Source organism: Oculina patagonica, chromosome 13, assembly GCF_052425735.1.
Source record: "Oculina patagonica isolate OP01 chromosome 13, crgOcupat, whole genome shotgun sequence".
Classification (NCBI taxonomy): domain Eukaryota; kingdom Metazoa; phylum Cnidaria; class Anthozoa; order Scleractinia; family Oculinidae; genus Oculina; species Oculina patagonica.
Genome location: NC_135770.1, coordinates 7,636,944 through 7,653,246, shown reverse-complemented (window position 1 = coordinate 7,653,246; position 16,303 = coordinate 7,636,944). Strand labels below are relative to the sequence as shown.

Genomic DNA, 16,303 nt, shown 5'->3' with positions numbered 1-16,303 from the left:
GAAAATGGCGGAGGCTGACTAAGATCCTTTAAGTTCAACTGTTAAATTTCACTCCAAACAAACAAAAGAATGATAGAATAACTAGTCAAAAATAAGCACCGATAATTTTAAAAAGTATTTGTGGCAGTCCAAGACCTCAGTAAAGCAAATGCACAAGTGGACGAGGATTTCTTTTCAACGTGCGAAAAAATCCGAATTTAGATGGCAGAGAAAATGGCGGAGGCTGACTAGGATCCTTTAAGGGCACGCTAGCCCTTCCGTGCGAGCAAACACGAGATACGCCAAGCCATCACGTTTTTTTTTGCGTTTGCAAACACTCTGATTGGTGGAAATTTTCTTCCATTTCAGAATATAGCTTGAATGTTTACTTAACAATTAAGCGCTGAAGCTCACTCTATTTTTTTTCCAATACACCGCTTAAATCAAACTTAAAACCATTGCAGTCGTTATATTCATAGCGGAGCTCCCACACGCCGAAGGCGCGTAGCGTAGCTCCATTGGTAACATGCGGGTACAAGGGAACAGACAGGGCAAATGGTATCCTATCGAACCGAGAAATTTTGGTTGTCGCGTACGTACGTCCGTCCGTACGCACGGATTAGGCCTGGGAACGAGCTAGGCTCCGGTGGCAACCCGCGTCTTTTGGCGGGAAAAATCATTACTATCAGGCCCTCAGCAAATAAGTTTTTTAAAAACGATTTCTACTCAGCTATATATAGTAGGAAGTTTTAAACGCGAGGGAAAAAAAAATCATTCTTAGCTCTTGTTGACAATGTTAGAATTACATGAAGGGGAGACTAACTTGAGGAAGTCCGCTGGTGGCTGTCCGGCTCGTCTGGATTTATCAGCTTGTAAGCGAGCTTATTTTAAACTTGTGCATGGATTGATTTGCCAAATGTAGCTAAATGTTCTGGTTCATACGTGATAAGCTCTCGGGAAACGGTAAGGTGAACAGCAGAATTTTGAATATGGTTCAGAGTCAAAAGTCCGGAAACAATCTCACAGCATGCCGATTTACCAAGCGTACGCATGAGTTCACTACTAAGCATGAAGACTTCGCGATTGAAAAGCACACGAAGAACTCAGTTTTAAAGACAGTTTATTACAGATACATTATTTCTGGATATATTTCTCGTTTTACCCGCGATGACAACCATAGTTAGTAGAGGAGTAAAGATTGTGGCCGATCGAAATGGAAATCTTCCAAGCTTCTTGGTGAGTTTGAAGCAAAGACGGTCAAAGACAACATTCCTTTACGAAAACAAGGTGAGCTATTGATGTTCATTTTTTTTAACAGATTAGAAAAGTCTTTGGTATTTAGATTAACCAGCATTCAACATAATACATTATTTTTAAACGAAGCTGGGTTCTAGCTCTCAGTCGTGTACCGGTATGTCAAACAAGGACATAGACTTAGTCAACTGAAATTCGTTTTGTCTTAAACACGAATTGTATATTCAAAGCATACCTTACTTCTGGTTTTTCCTATCCGCGTTAATTTGTTTATTCTGTAGTTAAATCACCGAAGTAGGAAGAACACACCACTTTTAAACGTTGGAAAGAGTACAGAACAAGTAGAGAACAAAATTTACATGAAAATTTGTAAGAATGTGGTCGAGTCAGATGCAATATAGGGGACATTGCTAGCTGAGAGTCTTAGCGAAATATAGTTTCTCCATGACCTCTGTTATTTTTCACTGAGAACTTTGCGGAGTTTTCCTTATTTTTAAATTTTTATAATATGAATGTTATGAGTGAAAACGTTTTGTGAAAGTTTTGTATTTCTTATCTGATAACAGCCTTTCTCAGAATAAATTGATTAGTTTATTCATATTTTTTATAACTTACCGTATTTAATCGATTAAACGCCTCCCTCGAATAAGCGCTACATGTTAGAACAGAAATATTAATAAAACGTCGCCCTCCAATAAACGCCGCATCATGATCATGTGGCATTCATTTGAATAACAGACTCGGAAAGCAAATGCAGTAATAATCAAGCTTGAGCAGGCCAAAACAAATATTTTTCTTGATTGTAACAAGGTTTTAAGGTATTGAAATTGACTTTTCAGGCATGTACTAAAACATGTTTCTGTTTTTTTTTTTTAAATTAAAGTGTTCAGTTACCATACTGTTGTTTACAAGAGATAAATTGAATTTTAAATGAACGGCGCCCTCGCATAAACGCTTCCCTCTAATAAACGCCGCACTCCAATCACGAAAAATTAAATAAACGCCGTGGCGTTTAATCGAATAAATATGATACATAAAAGAATATAGCACAGATTCTAAAATGTTATGCAAAAGATCATGAAATTTTCCTAAGTTATAACAACCAAACTGATCCTGAAGTTATAATGTAGGATAAGGGCTTGGAAAAAAATAAATTCCAGATTTCCCTGTGGTTGACAAGCAGCTCTCAAATTTTGCTTGGACTGTGCATGATTGTGTTTCTAAGTAAACTTGTGACTGTATAATTTACATCTAGACGACTTGCCTGGGCCTTTTAACCTATTACGCAAACAGGCATGAAAAATTAATTGCTTGACAGAAAAATCTACTTGCCCCAGACAATCAGAGGGTACTTTTTTAGCCCTGTGGCTATGAGCATTGCTTTCTTGAAGGTTGCACATGACTCGTACAATTTTTTAAGCCTTTCAAAGTTTTCCAACTTAAAGCAGTGACTAAATCAAATATTTTTGCCAATTTTTTTTCTACAAGAGAAGTAGGATTAGTTTTTGATCGTGAAAAAAATAAGTTCAAAATGGGCCTGTCTGTGATGACTCGAGGATATAATTAAAAGTAAATAATACATGTACAACAAGTTTTTTGAGCTCAATTCAGTGAGAAGTATTTATAGAGGGTGTAAGATGCAGTTTGAAGTTATCATTTATTTTGGTAAATCTGTTGTCTTTCTAAAACTTGCTATGATAGGATTTCCATACTTTTTGCCAGGATGCAAGTTAAGAATTTTACAGGTTTTTGATATGTATAAATTTTGTTTTCAGTGCAGGGAAAACAGTCAAGGTGCAGTTAGTGAAATTGGTGATGCAGGTAATCATAACATTAGTGTCAGCTTATATCTTTCTTTATCTAGATATTAAAGAAGCTCCATGACACATTAGTGCATGAAACTTGTTTTTCAAGTGTAAAACTTTTGGGTGTGAAAAATGGTATGTGTTTTAATCCCTTGGTAAGTTTACATTGTATGTTTCCCTAAAATCCTCGTTCAATTGAGGAATTTAATATACACAATTTATATGTAACAGCACATGTACATAAAATTTTTTTATTGTTCAAGAAAAATGTTTTCGTTGTTCATACAATGCACCCCTTCCCCACCATGGAGGAGGGGTATGAGGGCAAAGACCCAACAAGATCTGCTACCTGACCCGACAAAATACCGGAATACTTGTAATGATTTTGTGGGAGAAGTGCAAATTGACCTGTTGTGTTTGAATTCCTTTTGTTAATACCTTAAACCTTAATAGCTAATAAGCTCAAGCCCTAACTTAACATAAATTGTCTTGTTGTGGTACCAGGCAAATGTAGAAATAGAACTTAAACTCAGCTGAAATTTTACGTGAACACAAAGACTTAGTAAAATTTTAGAGCTGCTTAGGCCAGAAAAGCCAGCTGGGCTTGTTGATGAGCCGGCTTAGTGTTTTCTTAGCTATATCCCTGATAAAAGTTTTAGGGAGAATATGTAAGCTTTCCTGGACTTAATCACAGTACTTTCAACAGCACCTGTCAGAGATAAATATAAGAGTCTTAAAAGACACATCATTTTGTAGGGAACTCTTGAATTAAGCCGGTGTTTCACACCCCAAAACATTTATCAAAGCCTTGCCATGTGCCGGGTCTTATTGATAGCACTATTAGTGTCTTCAGTAGGTAAAAAAAGGTTTTCCTGGCACACTCACTCTGAAAGGACTTTTTGGTTCTAAACATATCCCCCAACACATTCCCTGGCCCATGCAAAAATTGGAAAAATAACTCTCTTTTTATGTATCTGTATAATGTTCTGAATAAATTAAATTAAAATTATAAATATTCATTTGATGTCAATGATCATCAACAAAATGGTATCTGTTATTTTCCCTTTTTCAGGGTTAACACGAGTAGCAGAATTTCCACAGAGAGTTGCAGACACAGAGAGAGATAATTGAACAATCAGAATATATTATTTCTTTGTTGCATGTACAACTAATACTTATGTACTCTGTGTGAAAATATACAATTTATGTAGTCAGGTGTAATTTTAAAGTTAATGAAATAGAGCCAGATAAGGTTCAACCATGTACGTATTTCTTAAGGGATCTCTGACAACACAATATAGATAGATAGATGGATAGATGCTTTATTAAAACTAAATTGCAACCCAAGGGTTGAATAATATAGTTTTTACAAAAAAATTACAATGGTTAAAAAGGTTAAAATTACTTATATACACAAAATGAAATATACAGCTATAAAAAGTCAAACATTTAAAATTTGAGCGCATTGCTAAAATAAAAAAATATAAAAATCATCCGGCTACCCAAATATTTGTGGGAGGTGTGGTGACCTAATGGTTATTGTGCTGGACTCCGGATCAAGCGGTCCGGGTTCGAGACCTGGCCCGGGCACTACGTTGCGTTCTTAGGCAAGACACTTTACTCTCATAGTTCTTCTTTTCACCCAGGTGTATAAATGGGTACCGGCTTATTTACTGCTGGGGGGGGGGGGGGGGGGGGGATTAACCCTGCAATGGACAAGCATCCCATCCAGGGGGAGTAGAAATACTCCTAGCCGCTTAATAATGCTTCAGAAACCTGGTTACGCTCCAGCCTGATGAGCCACTTGGCTCAACAGCAGGCTTTACCTACCCAAACATTTAATTCCCAGTGCCCACACTGTGAAGAACAGTAATCATGATAATGAGATACACAGTACATCAATCACTAAATTAATATCACACGTTGCAATACAATAATAACTGATGAAATATATGTTGTTCATAGGCAAATTTTTACTTCATCACCAAAACCAAACTCAGTCATTAAATAATAATTAAAAACATTAAACACAGCTGTTTTGTTTTGTGGGTGTGTTTCACAGATCAGTTATTTGTTGTTAAGCCTTCTGTTTCAGTAGAACTAATTTAATAGCCATATTTTTTTCTCATGCTTGCATGGTTAAATATAGAAGCAAATGCATGGTAAAATTTTTGCCAAACAATCTATACAGACTATACCTGAGTTTAGGACTAACAAACAGTATGTCTGCCTCTCCAGAATTTTTCTTAGTTTACATGCAATTAAGTAAAGTGAAGCCCCTCAAGGACAAAGGGACTCATATGAAGGGAAAATGGTGTTATCATTTTGGGGAATCCTATTTGGCAGAATGATAAATGCCACTATTTTGCTTGCGGCTGGCTTTTACTCCGGTTTGCTAGCAGACAGCTGTTATTTTTAGTATCGAGGCGGGGGGGGGGGGGGTGGGGGGGTGGGACAAGCTACATGCAAAACTTTCCAGTTGTATGCTTTGTACAGCTATAACATACCAGTTATGGTGGGTGTATGGATATTTTCTAGAGCAACGCTTTCTTTGTTCTAGTTTCTCTTTGAGAGTTTATATACCTTTGGGAGGTTATGCACAAACTGCTAGATGATTATCCTCTTTTGATTGATCAACTATTTTTACTTTTATTTGGTGCTGTTGTTCATGGTGAAAAACAATACATAATATATATAAAGAAAATAACACGAATAAAAAATCATTCTAAAAAAGATGTACAGGGCATATAACCTGGGAGCTCCGCTTTTAGGCTTGCCTAAATCTATATATTATGGGTATGTCGTGACCTCACAAACGGAGGATGGTAAGCCTGTGGACAAATATAACTGAAGTAAACATGAATGGAGCTTGTATAAGGCGCATCGCTCCCTTTAAAAATTGAAGCGATTTTTTTAATTTTCGACAACGTTTCCCGCACGAGGACATGGAACAAGAACGAAATTTAAAACACTTGAACATTTTCACCGGTCAGCCATAAGGACTGTCACGAACGACTTGTAAGCCTGACCGCAAACAATCTCAAGTTAAAATGCGAAGGTCAATGCGTTCCTACAAGCACGTCGATCTACAATTATGCACAAAAACGATGAAAAAAGGAGTATGAATTAAAATGACAAGAAAAATGACATACTATTTACTGAAGACGTTAAAGCCTTGTATATTTTCATCGCTTTTGTTTCTGTTGAAATGTTTTCCACGTGTTCCTTTAGGTGGAATAAACTAGTAAAGTGTTTTTGATACTCTAAAAAACGTAATAAAATAGAACCAAACGGTGATAGTTTGCCAAATTTTCTGCTCCAATGTAAGCTAATTTGTTTTGCTGAAAAGTTAAAGGCATTAAATATGCATGACGCGCATATTATTGTTGAACTGTCAATCAAGTAAATAGCTGAAATAAGAGTCCAATACGTGCGTAAGTCAGTACGCATTTCATCGAACCTCCAGTGCGTTAAAACGGAGAAGAAAGGTGAGTTCAAATTTCTTTTAAATTAGCATCATAAACGTGAAACTGTGAAACGTATAAACACAGGCTAGACTTAACCACATGTCAAGGTGCGAAACGTAAACGGAGCGCGCAACGAGAAACATGTCCGCGCAAACTTGAAGAAGGGAAAGCTGACAAGTACTAGCTAACTAAACCCACCTGGGAGGCAGTCGCAGCAGACAGGGATGCTCGGAAGCGCGGAGTGCAAAGGGGGCTCACGCAGTTTGAAACCGAACTGATGCGGCAAGCTAAGGAGAAACGATCCAAGAGGAAGGCTCAGCCACTCGGCACCAGCGAAGAGGCCTGTTTCTGCTCTCTAACTCTGGTTATGCAGATCATCAGCCATTAACTTTCATCTTAGGCAAAGCATAGCCCTAAGGTGATTGGCTAGAAACCACGTGCACATTCGCTAGTGATAGCTCGATACTACACCAATAACAAGCCCAAGGCTTGTATTTTTCCCAAAAAAATTCCGTTGGGATTATTTTCGGAAAAAAGCTTTTTCAGTAGATTCAGTGCCCCATATTAACGGGATGTTAGATTGCGTCCTCTCTCTGCTAAAATAACATTTAACATGAAATCATCTTCGCTGAAACTGCAATCAATGACGGAGAATCAACACGCATAAAATTGATGCCTATTCCTTTGAGCACGCAATTATTAAGGACGTCGGACAACCCGGCCTGATCGATTTCTTTAATTTGTATTTTGCTCTTTCGAATGGAAGACAAGCGATAATAATAAACAACGTTTCGACATCTTCAATACCTAAGTTAAACTCCGAAGGTCAATTCGTGCATATATACACGTAGATATTCAAATATACGCATAAATTTAAGATGAAGAAAGAACTTTTAGTCTATTTACAATGGCATGAACAATATAACGTACGGCATAAGAAGAGGAAAAAAAATTCTCCAGTAGATGTAATACCCAATATTTACGGGATTATCGGACTGATTAATTTCTTTTATTTGTATTCTGCTATCTCAATACAAAAATAAGCGCCTGGCTGAGAATAAACAACGTTTGGACATTTTCAATACGTCATCAATTGTCAATTTGAACCGCGAAGTGTGCGAAGGTCAGTTCGTGCATAGTTACACGTAGATCTACAAATATGCGCATAAATATAAGATGAAAGAAGAACATATGACATACTGCATAAAAAGTCGAAGCGTTGTTTATTTTTATCGCTCGTGTTTGAATTAAAATGTTTTCCACATTTTGCTATTTATGAAGTAAACTAAGTGCTACTCTTCAGAAAATAATAAAATAGAACCAAACAGCAACATTTTTAACAACTAATGAGCCAAAACTTCCGCTCTGCTGCAAGCTGATTTATTTTGCTAGAAAGTTAAGGATTTAATTAAATATGCGCAATGACGCACCGATTGTTGAATTGAGAATCAAGCAAAAAAAATTAAATAAAATGTAAAAGGTTCGATTTTTCTTTACTTAGAAAATACGCAATTCATTGATTATCCAGTGCGTTACAGCGGAGATTATACAGGTAAGTTTAATTTTGTTTCAAATTAGTATCATTAAAGTGGCACTGCGAAACGTATAAATAGATACAGGCTAGACTTGCCCACAAGGCGAGATAAATGTCCGAATACTGTACAAGCTAAAACCCATGTCAAGCAAACTGTAGGTCGTACATACTTGCACTTCGGTTCGCCTGAATAGCATTAACACTAAGGTTACCCTCTGTTTACGGTAGGCCCTTAAATAGTGATTTTGTTTCGTTTCGTTCGTTTTTGCCGTTTCGTTTTTGTTTTAGTCGTTTCGGTGGTATCGCTTGTTCTCGTTTTCGCTAGCAAGAAAACCGCATCAATATCAATCGAAACCATAATGAATCGAATTTTTCTGGCTGTTGCGTTTCTACTGGGATTAGTTATCAAACTTTACACTTGAAGTGCGAGAAAACTTTTCCTCTGAAGAAAATTGTGTTAATGGTGCATCATAATTGCATATTGAAAACATCACATTTTTTAAACTCTTGAATTTACCAAGTTACTGTGAAGGTGTCGTGCCTCTGAGCACGAGGTAGAACAATAACTACATCATGTATGAATATTAAAATGTCAATCGCTTGAGAGGTGTCTTGGATGAGCATGACTGCACTCGCAATATCGTTCTGGATGTTTCTAGTTCCCTTTCCATATATATTTGGTCCATACGTGTTCATGTGTGTCCCGTTTCAGCAGACTTTGCATGAGATAAAGTTTCTTGGTCAAACTGGGGATGATTGAAACTAAAATATAACTGTCCAGCGAGCTTTGAACAGTAAGCTCCTACATGTCTGTTGGAACAACAAGCGTTGCGAAATTAACACTTGTGTTGGCTGAACTTTAGTCCTACTTGTGTTTTGTGTGGCTTCTAAACGAATAATGAAATGTCCATCGCTTGGTCCATCGCGGTCGTGTGTGTAAACAATAAACTGTCCTTCAAGCACTTAAGGTAGAATGAGTAATACAACAGTAGGTCTTTCATGAAATGGGAGACTTGCGTTCAATGTTGTAAATTAATCTTAGAATATCTTATTGGTATCGTAGGATGAGTTGTTGTATGAAGAGTAAGCGTCCAAAAAGCGAAAGGCCTTTGGAGCTGGGTTAGTGACTTATCATATAATTAGAATCGCGAATAGGAAATTTGTAAAGGCAAACAAACAAACCTTACACATCCCACCGGCGAAAAACGAGATAACAACACTTAAATCTCTTATATTTTGTTGGCTCAATACTACCACTCTTTATTAGTTGATGCTACAATAATGGTATTCATCGAATGCCCAATGGTCATTTTCGTGATAGCAACAGTACAACCTGTTAGAAAGGTCCTAAACTTTAGGTTTAATTTAAGTCTAACTCAAAGCTTCGTACTTTGAGTTCTTTTTATTAATGAATCGTGACCTCTCTCTCTTATCTTTTATTTACTTATTTATTGAGTTGTTTGTATACTTTGTAATTTATTTTTGTTACATTTGAAAATAAAGGCGTAAGCTTGGAAGAGCAACGTGGGAGTCTTTTAGATGAGTCAGCTACTCCAGGTGAGTCGTTTATCGTTAACTAAACTTGTGTTTCTATGCATATATTTGTGTCGTGTAGATTAGCTTGTGAGATTGTTGTAGGAGACTGATTAAAAGATGGTCTCAAAACTTCTGATTCCCCCCGGGGGGGGGGGGGGTACTCAAAAACGGGGAGGCTCCGCCCCGAACTCTAACCCCTTACCCTTTTTTATACCATTTTGACAGAAATTGTACCCCTTTCGTATACCTTTTACTGAAAAAGGTACCCCTTTCATATACCTAAAAGACATGGCATAGACTCAGAAGACGACGTTTTCTCGTTATTTTCATGTGGCACTTAATAAATTTTATTTAAATTATACGGCCATAAATTGCATCTGTTCGAAATATTTTAATTAAAGGCCGTTTTAAAAACCTAAATGACAGATTTCCGTACCATTTCGTATACCTAAACTTGTGAAATCCCTACCCTTTTATATACCTGAAGCCTGAAAAAGGTACCTCTTTTGGGCGAAGCCTCCCTGTATAGACCATGCTAGGGAGCACCCCCGGGTTCTGATTACACGTTGCGGTGTATAAAGATTCTCTCAATTTGTCTCTTGTGGGAGGTGCGATGGCCTAACGGCTATTACGTTGGGTTCCAGATCGAGCGATCCGGGTTCGGTGGGCGGGGTCGTTGTGTTCAGTTCTTGCGAAACTGAAACATTAGACACATTAGTGTTATAGTTTCTGTGTCAACCTAGAAATGTTACCGGAACAAATGCCGGGTGAGAGTGGGTGGGGTTGGGGGGGGGGGGGGGGTTGGTTTTGAAGAACGGGTAGCCTGCGATATACCCTTAATCTCTCAGTTTTAACTGTAAGCAACTGATCAGGAGAAGGAAGAATAAACAAAACATAAAACAAAGGAACATTTCTTTTGTCGAAGTTTCACAAACTGCAAGCTTAGCTTATTTTCACCAATGATTAACCTCCCGAGACATTGTCTTTATGTGACGACTTCTCTAGCGAAAACGTGGTAACGAGCTCGGATACTTTGATACTACCAATATTACCACTCCTCTTCAGCTGATCGTACAATAATGATATCAAACGAATGTCAATCATTGGTGAACAAGTTATCGTCATTTTATTGACATAAGAAGTTACCATAGCGACAGTATATATAACCTGTTAGAAACTCCCTTTTCAGCTTTAAGTGCTTACAACTCGAAACCAAGCAGGGTAATTCCTTTCTTTCTTATTGAATTGTGACCTTCCTCTCTAATCTTTCATTTATCGATTCATTTATTTGTTTTTTTATTTATTTATAAAAAGGCGCCGCCGAGGAAATTGAATTGGAACCTCGACAAGTGGGGTCAGCTACTACAGGTAAGTATCTTGCGTCTGTTACTTTGCTCCTGCACATTTTCGTCAGTGACAACCAAAATTGACTCTTCATGCACATATTAGTGGTCAGTGTGGATGAAATAGAGTTTATATTGTGAGAGACTGATTAAAAGTGGCTCTTGTCATTTTTAATAAAACTCCTTCCACAATTTAAATTCCTTCAATTTGTCTATATTATATTTTGATGGCTCAATATTACCACTCGTTATCAGTTGATGGTGCAATAATGGAATTAGACGAATGCCCAATGATCATTTTATTGAAAAAAAAAAAACACGTTACTGTCGCAACAGAATAACCTCAACTTTAGTTAAAAGTCCTTCTAACTAAAAAACAAGTAAGTTGACTCACTTTTTTATTATCGAATTGTGGCCTCTCTCTCTGTTCTTGCATTTATTAATTTGTTTGATTACTTTTTTTTATTTTTTTACATTTGATACTTGGGGTGAGTATCTTGCGTCTGTTACTTTGCTTCTGCACGTTTTCGTCAGTGACAACAAAAATTCTTTCACTATGCATATATTAGTGGTATGTGGACAGTGGCTTTCATAATTTCTAGTGAGACTCAGCCAATTTTTTGATTCACTCAGTTTATCGGCCTATCTCTCTGTTCTTTTATTTTATTAATTTGTTTGTTTACTTTTTTTTTACATTTGACAATGTTCAGAAGAATCAGCTGATCCAGGTAAGTATCTTGCGTCTGTTGCTTTGCCTCTGCACGTTTTCGTCAGTGACAACAAAAATTATCACTCTATGCATATATTAGTGGTGTTTGGATGAAAGAGAGATTACATTGAAAAAGACTGCTCATTTAGATTCACTCAGTTTGTCTTTCTTATACTTTGATGGCTCAATACTACCACTCTATCAGTTGATGTTTCAATAGTCATTTATTGAAAAAACAAAGGGTCCTTAAAAACATTTTTATTATCAAATTTTTACCTCTCTCTTTCTCTCTTTCCTTTATTTATTTATTTATTTATTTATTTATTTATTTATTTATTTATTTATTTATTTATTTATTTATCTAGGGGCAACCGCACAAACAAGATAATGACTTGTAATCATTTTTTCGATTTTCGTGGTCGGTTATAACATTAAAACTTTATTTCACTGTTATCGACTCTCCGAGATCATCCGTTTACATGAAGTTAAAAAACACCATGAACGCCACATCCATGAAAGAGGAAGAGTAGAGCAGTACTACTTCTTCGAGGAGTGTCAAGCACATTAGACCCTCGCCCTGACTGACACATTAATTGCAGAGAATACGCTACCCTAATACCAAACTCTGTAGTAGCTCGATCATGGAGACTATACGGAGCGGGATATCCTCTTTGACCATGTCAATGAGACGTGTACCCGTGTAAATGTCATATTTTGAAAGAAACATCTTCAAACTGATAATTAATGGATACAAAGTGTCCAAAACAAGTCTTTGAAATTTAAAAGTAAGTTTTTTCCAAATGTTTAATTTCGCCCATATTTTTAAGATATCTCGCTAATATTTTGAAAGGTACGATTTTCTTTAACTTTCTAAACATGCACGACAGTGGCCCTACACCACTTATATATCAAACAACGTAGCTCCTAGCTTCCTAGTCACGCAAAGGAATTGTATTGTGTAGAATTTTTGCTGGACGCACACAGTTGGCTTTTTTCCCAGCAAACTGATTAAGATAAAGATATACGAACGAGAATTTCGCTCGCATAGCGACCCCTTACTCCCTCAAACGAAACAACTCAATGTAAACAATAAAAGTAAGTTAAACTTTAATTTTGATGCATTTAACCAGCAATTTAAGCAATGAGATGTGCCCGCACACACTCAAGATTAATAAATTGAACTCTTGCCAATTAAAAAAACTGTTAGCAAGTTTTAAGAAAATATATAAGCAAGACGTTTGCTCGTACACGCTCGAGATAATTTAAAAGGTTTTTTTTTTCGCCCAAAAGAGCAAGCGAGACTTTTACTCGTAATGAAAAAAAGGAAAAAGAAAAAAATGGTTCCGTCCAGATTTGAACCAACGACCGGGACGTACAGCATAACTACTGTGGAACTACTCTCTTCCAACTGAGCTATTGTAACTTTGTACGGTACAGAATACTTTTTTGGATTATTTATATATTATATTTGGACACGCTTTACAAAATCGTTCATTGTTCAGCTATGAGTAAACAAATTGCTTTAAACGAATGCCTCTATTTTAGCCAGTCATACAGAGATAATGTCCACCAATTTTCGTTAATATTGAAAGGGAGCGAATGATTTATATATATGCAAAAAATTAGTTTCACCTGGGGCATAACAGCTTGATTTCTCGGTGGTGTTTTTTCTACACTACAAGCGTTCCAATTATATTGACCTCAGCGGTTGAAGTCTCACTGAAATAGCCGGCGTTCGATCTCAACATACTGAAATATCAAAATTTACTGTTGCGTTTGTTCGGCCTTTAAACTTTTAAATAAATGGCATACTAGAGTGAATTCGTGTAACCCGTTTTTTATATGCAAATGCGCCGTGTAATATTTAAATGAGCTGTACAGGAAAACAGAAAATTGCGGACAAATCGTAATTATTTGCATGTGGAAGTCAGGTTAAAATTCAAGCATTTACCAATATGTAAAAACCAAAACAGATAACGGGGCTTAAAATTATCATGCCTTGAATTGTCTTGCGATTTTAAACAAACATTTCATATTCAACATCGCGTAAAGAAAAACAAATTAAACTTGACTGTAACACAATTCTGCGCGAGCAATCCAATGGGGAGCTTTAGCAAATCACGATGACAAACAACTTTTGTTTAGCAAACAAAAGGTTTAATGAGCAGGAAAATAGCTGTGCACGTGTTCTATTGCTCTGGCAAATTTCTTTCCCATCTTCTGAAAAACATCAATGTGAAATGACTAAATCCTGCGTGATTTGAACCAGACCGCTAATTTTTCGATTTAGGTTGAACATTTTCTTGAACTGCTTAAAGAAAGACACGTCCTGTTTATACTAATTTCTGTATAACTATTAAAGTGATTTCTTTGAGGTTTTTCTGACCACTCGTGTATTGTTTTATTGTACAAAACATTAGAATATTATACGACTCATTAACATATAAAAAACGGGTTGCACGAATTCACTCTACTGACTTTAAAAAAAAGAGAAAAAAGAAAAAAATGGCTTCCATTTGGATTCGAACCAACGACCAAGGCATACACAACTTCTGTAGAAGTGTTTTCTACCAACTGAGCTATCGTAACTTTGTATGGTACAAAATATTTTGTTTTGTATATTTTAACTGATATTATATTTTTAAAACATGTTTAATTACTCGGTTATGAGTAAGCAAAACACTAAAAAATCGCTTTGTTTTTGTACTGCATGTTGCAATAATCAAGCGTAGCGAATGATTTAAATTTATGCAATTACAGAGCAATGTATGGGCACGTTGCACAGAATTGCTTATTTCTCGACTCTTGGGTTATTAAGAGTCATACAAAGATACTTCATGCCAAATTTTAGAATGAAAGGTGTAATATTCGAGCGAGAATTATTTAATCACAGAGATGATTTACATAATTACAGAGCAATGTATAGGTACATCACAGAATCGCAAATTTCTCAACTCTTGAAATATTTTTATCAAAAATCAAAACGTAGGGTTATTAAGAGTCAAACAGAGATACTTCATGCCAAATTTTAGACTGAAAGGTGTAATATTTAATCGGTAGAATTATTTAATGGTACTTATTTCATCATTAATTACAGAGCCATGTATGGGCACGTTGCACAGAATCGCAAATTTCTCAACTCTTGAAAGATTTTTATCAAAAATCAAAACGTAGGGTTATTAAGAGTCAAACAGAGATACTTCATGTCAAATTTTAGACTGAAAGATGTAATATTCAAGCCGTAGAATTATTTAATGGTACTTATTTCATTATTAATTACAGAGCAATGTATGGGCGCGTTGAACAGAATTGCTAATTTCTCGGCTCTCGAAAGATTTTCATCAAAAACAAAAGTGTAGGGTTATAAAGAATCACACAGAGATACTTGATGCCAAATTTTAGACTGAAAGCTGTAATATTCGAGCCGTAGAATTATTTAATCGTACTTAATTATTTAATTATTTAATTTTATTTATTTTATATCTTGTTTGTGTAATTATTTATTTATTTATTTATTTATTTGTTTGCTTACTGTTTATTTATTTTTGTAACATTTACAATAACGTCGCGACCTTTGAAGAGCAAATTAGGAGTCTTACAGAGGGATCAGCTACGACAGGTGGGTCGTTTCCATTAACTTAAATTATGCCTTTCTCTCTATGCATAAATGTGGCGTGTGGATGATGTTGTGAGATTATATATATCGTCAGAGACATTGGAAGTTGCTCTTGTCACAGGACGAGCGGTATTGGTTCACAGGCCAAAAAAGCGAGATAACGAGACTCACAGCTGTTCTACCTTTATGGCTCATTGCTACCGCTCTTTATCAGTTGATGCTACAATAATGGTATTAAAAGAATGCCAGCGATCATTTTCTTGGCATAAGAAGTTACCATAGCTACAGAAAGGCGCTTTGAAAGATGATGAACGTTTTTTATTTATTTGTTTACTTTTTTAATTAATTTAAAAATGACGTTATGACCTTTGAAGAGCAAACCTGGAGCCTTTATGAGTTCTTAGCTACTCCACTCTGGGTTATTTAGCTTCTGCATGTTTTCGTTAACTACAATCGTGTCTCTCCATGCATATATTTGTGGCGTGTGGATAAGATTGTGAGATTACAAAAGTGGCTCTCATAATTTCTGGTGAGTTTCAGCCAATTTTTCGATTCACTCAGTTAATTTGTCCACCGAGGAGTAAATCTGTACGTTACCGGAACAAATGCCGGAGGGTGGGTGGTAGTGGTGTTTTTTTTTTGGGGGGGGGGGGGCGCTGCAGGATGAAGGGCGGGGGGAGGGGGGACCTGCGATGGACAGGTATCTTATCCATAGGAGAAAAATTTACTCTTTATTCCTTACTACATGCTAGAGAAACAACTGGGCCGGGTTGTTCAAAGCACGATTAAGCTAATCCAAAATAAGCTTGAATTTTGATTTCAGCTTTTCAACTTTTCAGTGAGATTTTCTGTTTATATTTTCTGTCTCAGTTTTGCCGTTGATTAATCTCAAACCCCACAAAACGTAAACAGTAAAAATACTTTTATACAAGAGAACCTGAACCCTCCATTAACTTTTAATCTTGGGTTAGTGTTAACCGGCTTTCGAAAAACCCGGTCCAGGTCTATAGTAGCCTGTGTACAGCCGTCCCGCTCCTGCTCCGCAATTTTTTTGAGCGGA

At 36.4% G+C, this 16,303-nt stretch overlaps 2 protein-coding genes and 1 long non-coding RNA gene across 13 annotated transcripts in view; 2 read left to right on the top strand and 1 right to left on the bottom strand.

Moving 5' to 3' along the window:
- The window catches only part of LOC144635400 (scavenger receptor cysteine-rich type 1 protein M130-like), a 327,613-nt gene that overhangs the window by 141,225 nt on the left and 170,085 nt on the right, over nt 1-16,303 (bottom strand). The window lies entirely within an intron of this gene.
- The window catches only part of LOC144634914 (uncharacterized), a 203,768-nt gene that overhangs the window by 45,334 nt on the left and 142,131 nt on the right, over nt 1-16,303 (top strand). Inside the window, exons 1-7 of one of the 10 annotated variants that reach the window (XM_078493963.1) lie at nt 6,486-6,526; nt 8,007-8,057; nt 9,103-9,158; nt 9,543-9,596; nt 10,890-10,943; nt 11,629-11,646; nt 15,208-15,246. The exons of 8 other annotated variants lie outside the window; for them this stretch is intronic. In XM_078493963.1, coding sequence (XP_078350089.1) covers nt 9,104-9,158; nt 9,543-9,596; nt 10,890-10,943; nt 11,629-11,646; nt 15,208-15,246 — 220 coding nt within the window. In that variant the 5' untranslated portion in view covers nt 6,486-6,526; nt 8,007-8,057; nt 9,103. Of the gene's footprint in view, nt 1-6,485; nt 6,527-8,006; nt 8,058-9,102; nt 9,159-9,542; nt 9,597-10,889; nt 10,944-11,628; nt 11,647-15,207; nt 15,247-16,303 lie in introns of those variants that run through there. One more of the 10 variants, XM_078493962.1, reaches the window with a different exon arrangement.
- LOC144635098 (uncharacterized) lies at nt 748-4,538 on the top strand. 2 transcript variants are annotated; one of them, XR_013567301.1, is made up of 4 exons: nt 748-942; nt 1,160-1,266; nt 3,009-3,054; nt 4,111-4,538. It is a non-coding gene; the product is annotated as an uncharacterized LOC144635098 (long non-coding RNA). The 2 variants fall into 2 exon arrangements; XR_013567302.1 differs by lacking the exon at nt 748-942 and having other exon boundaries at nt 998-1,266.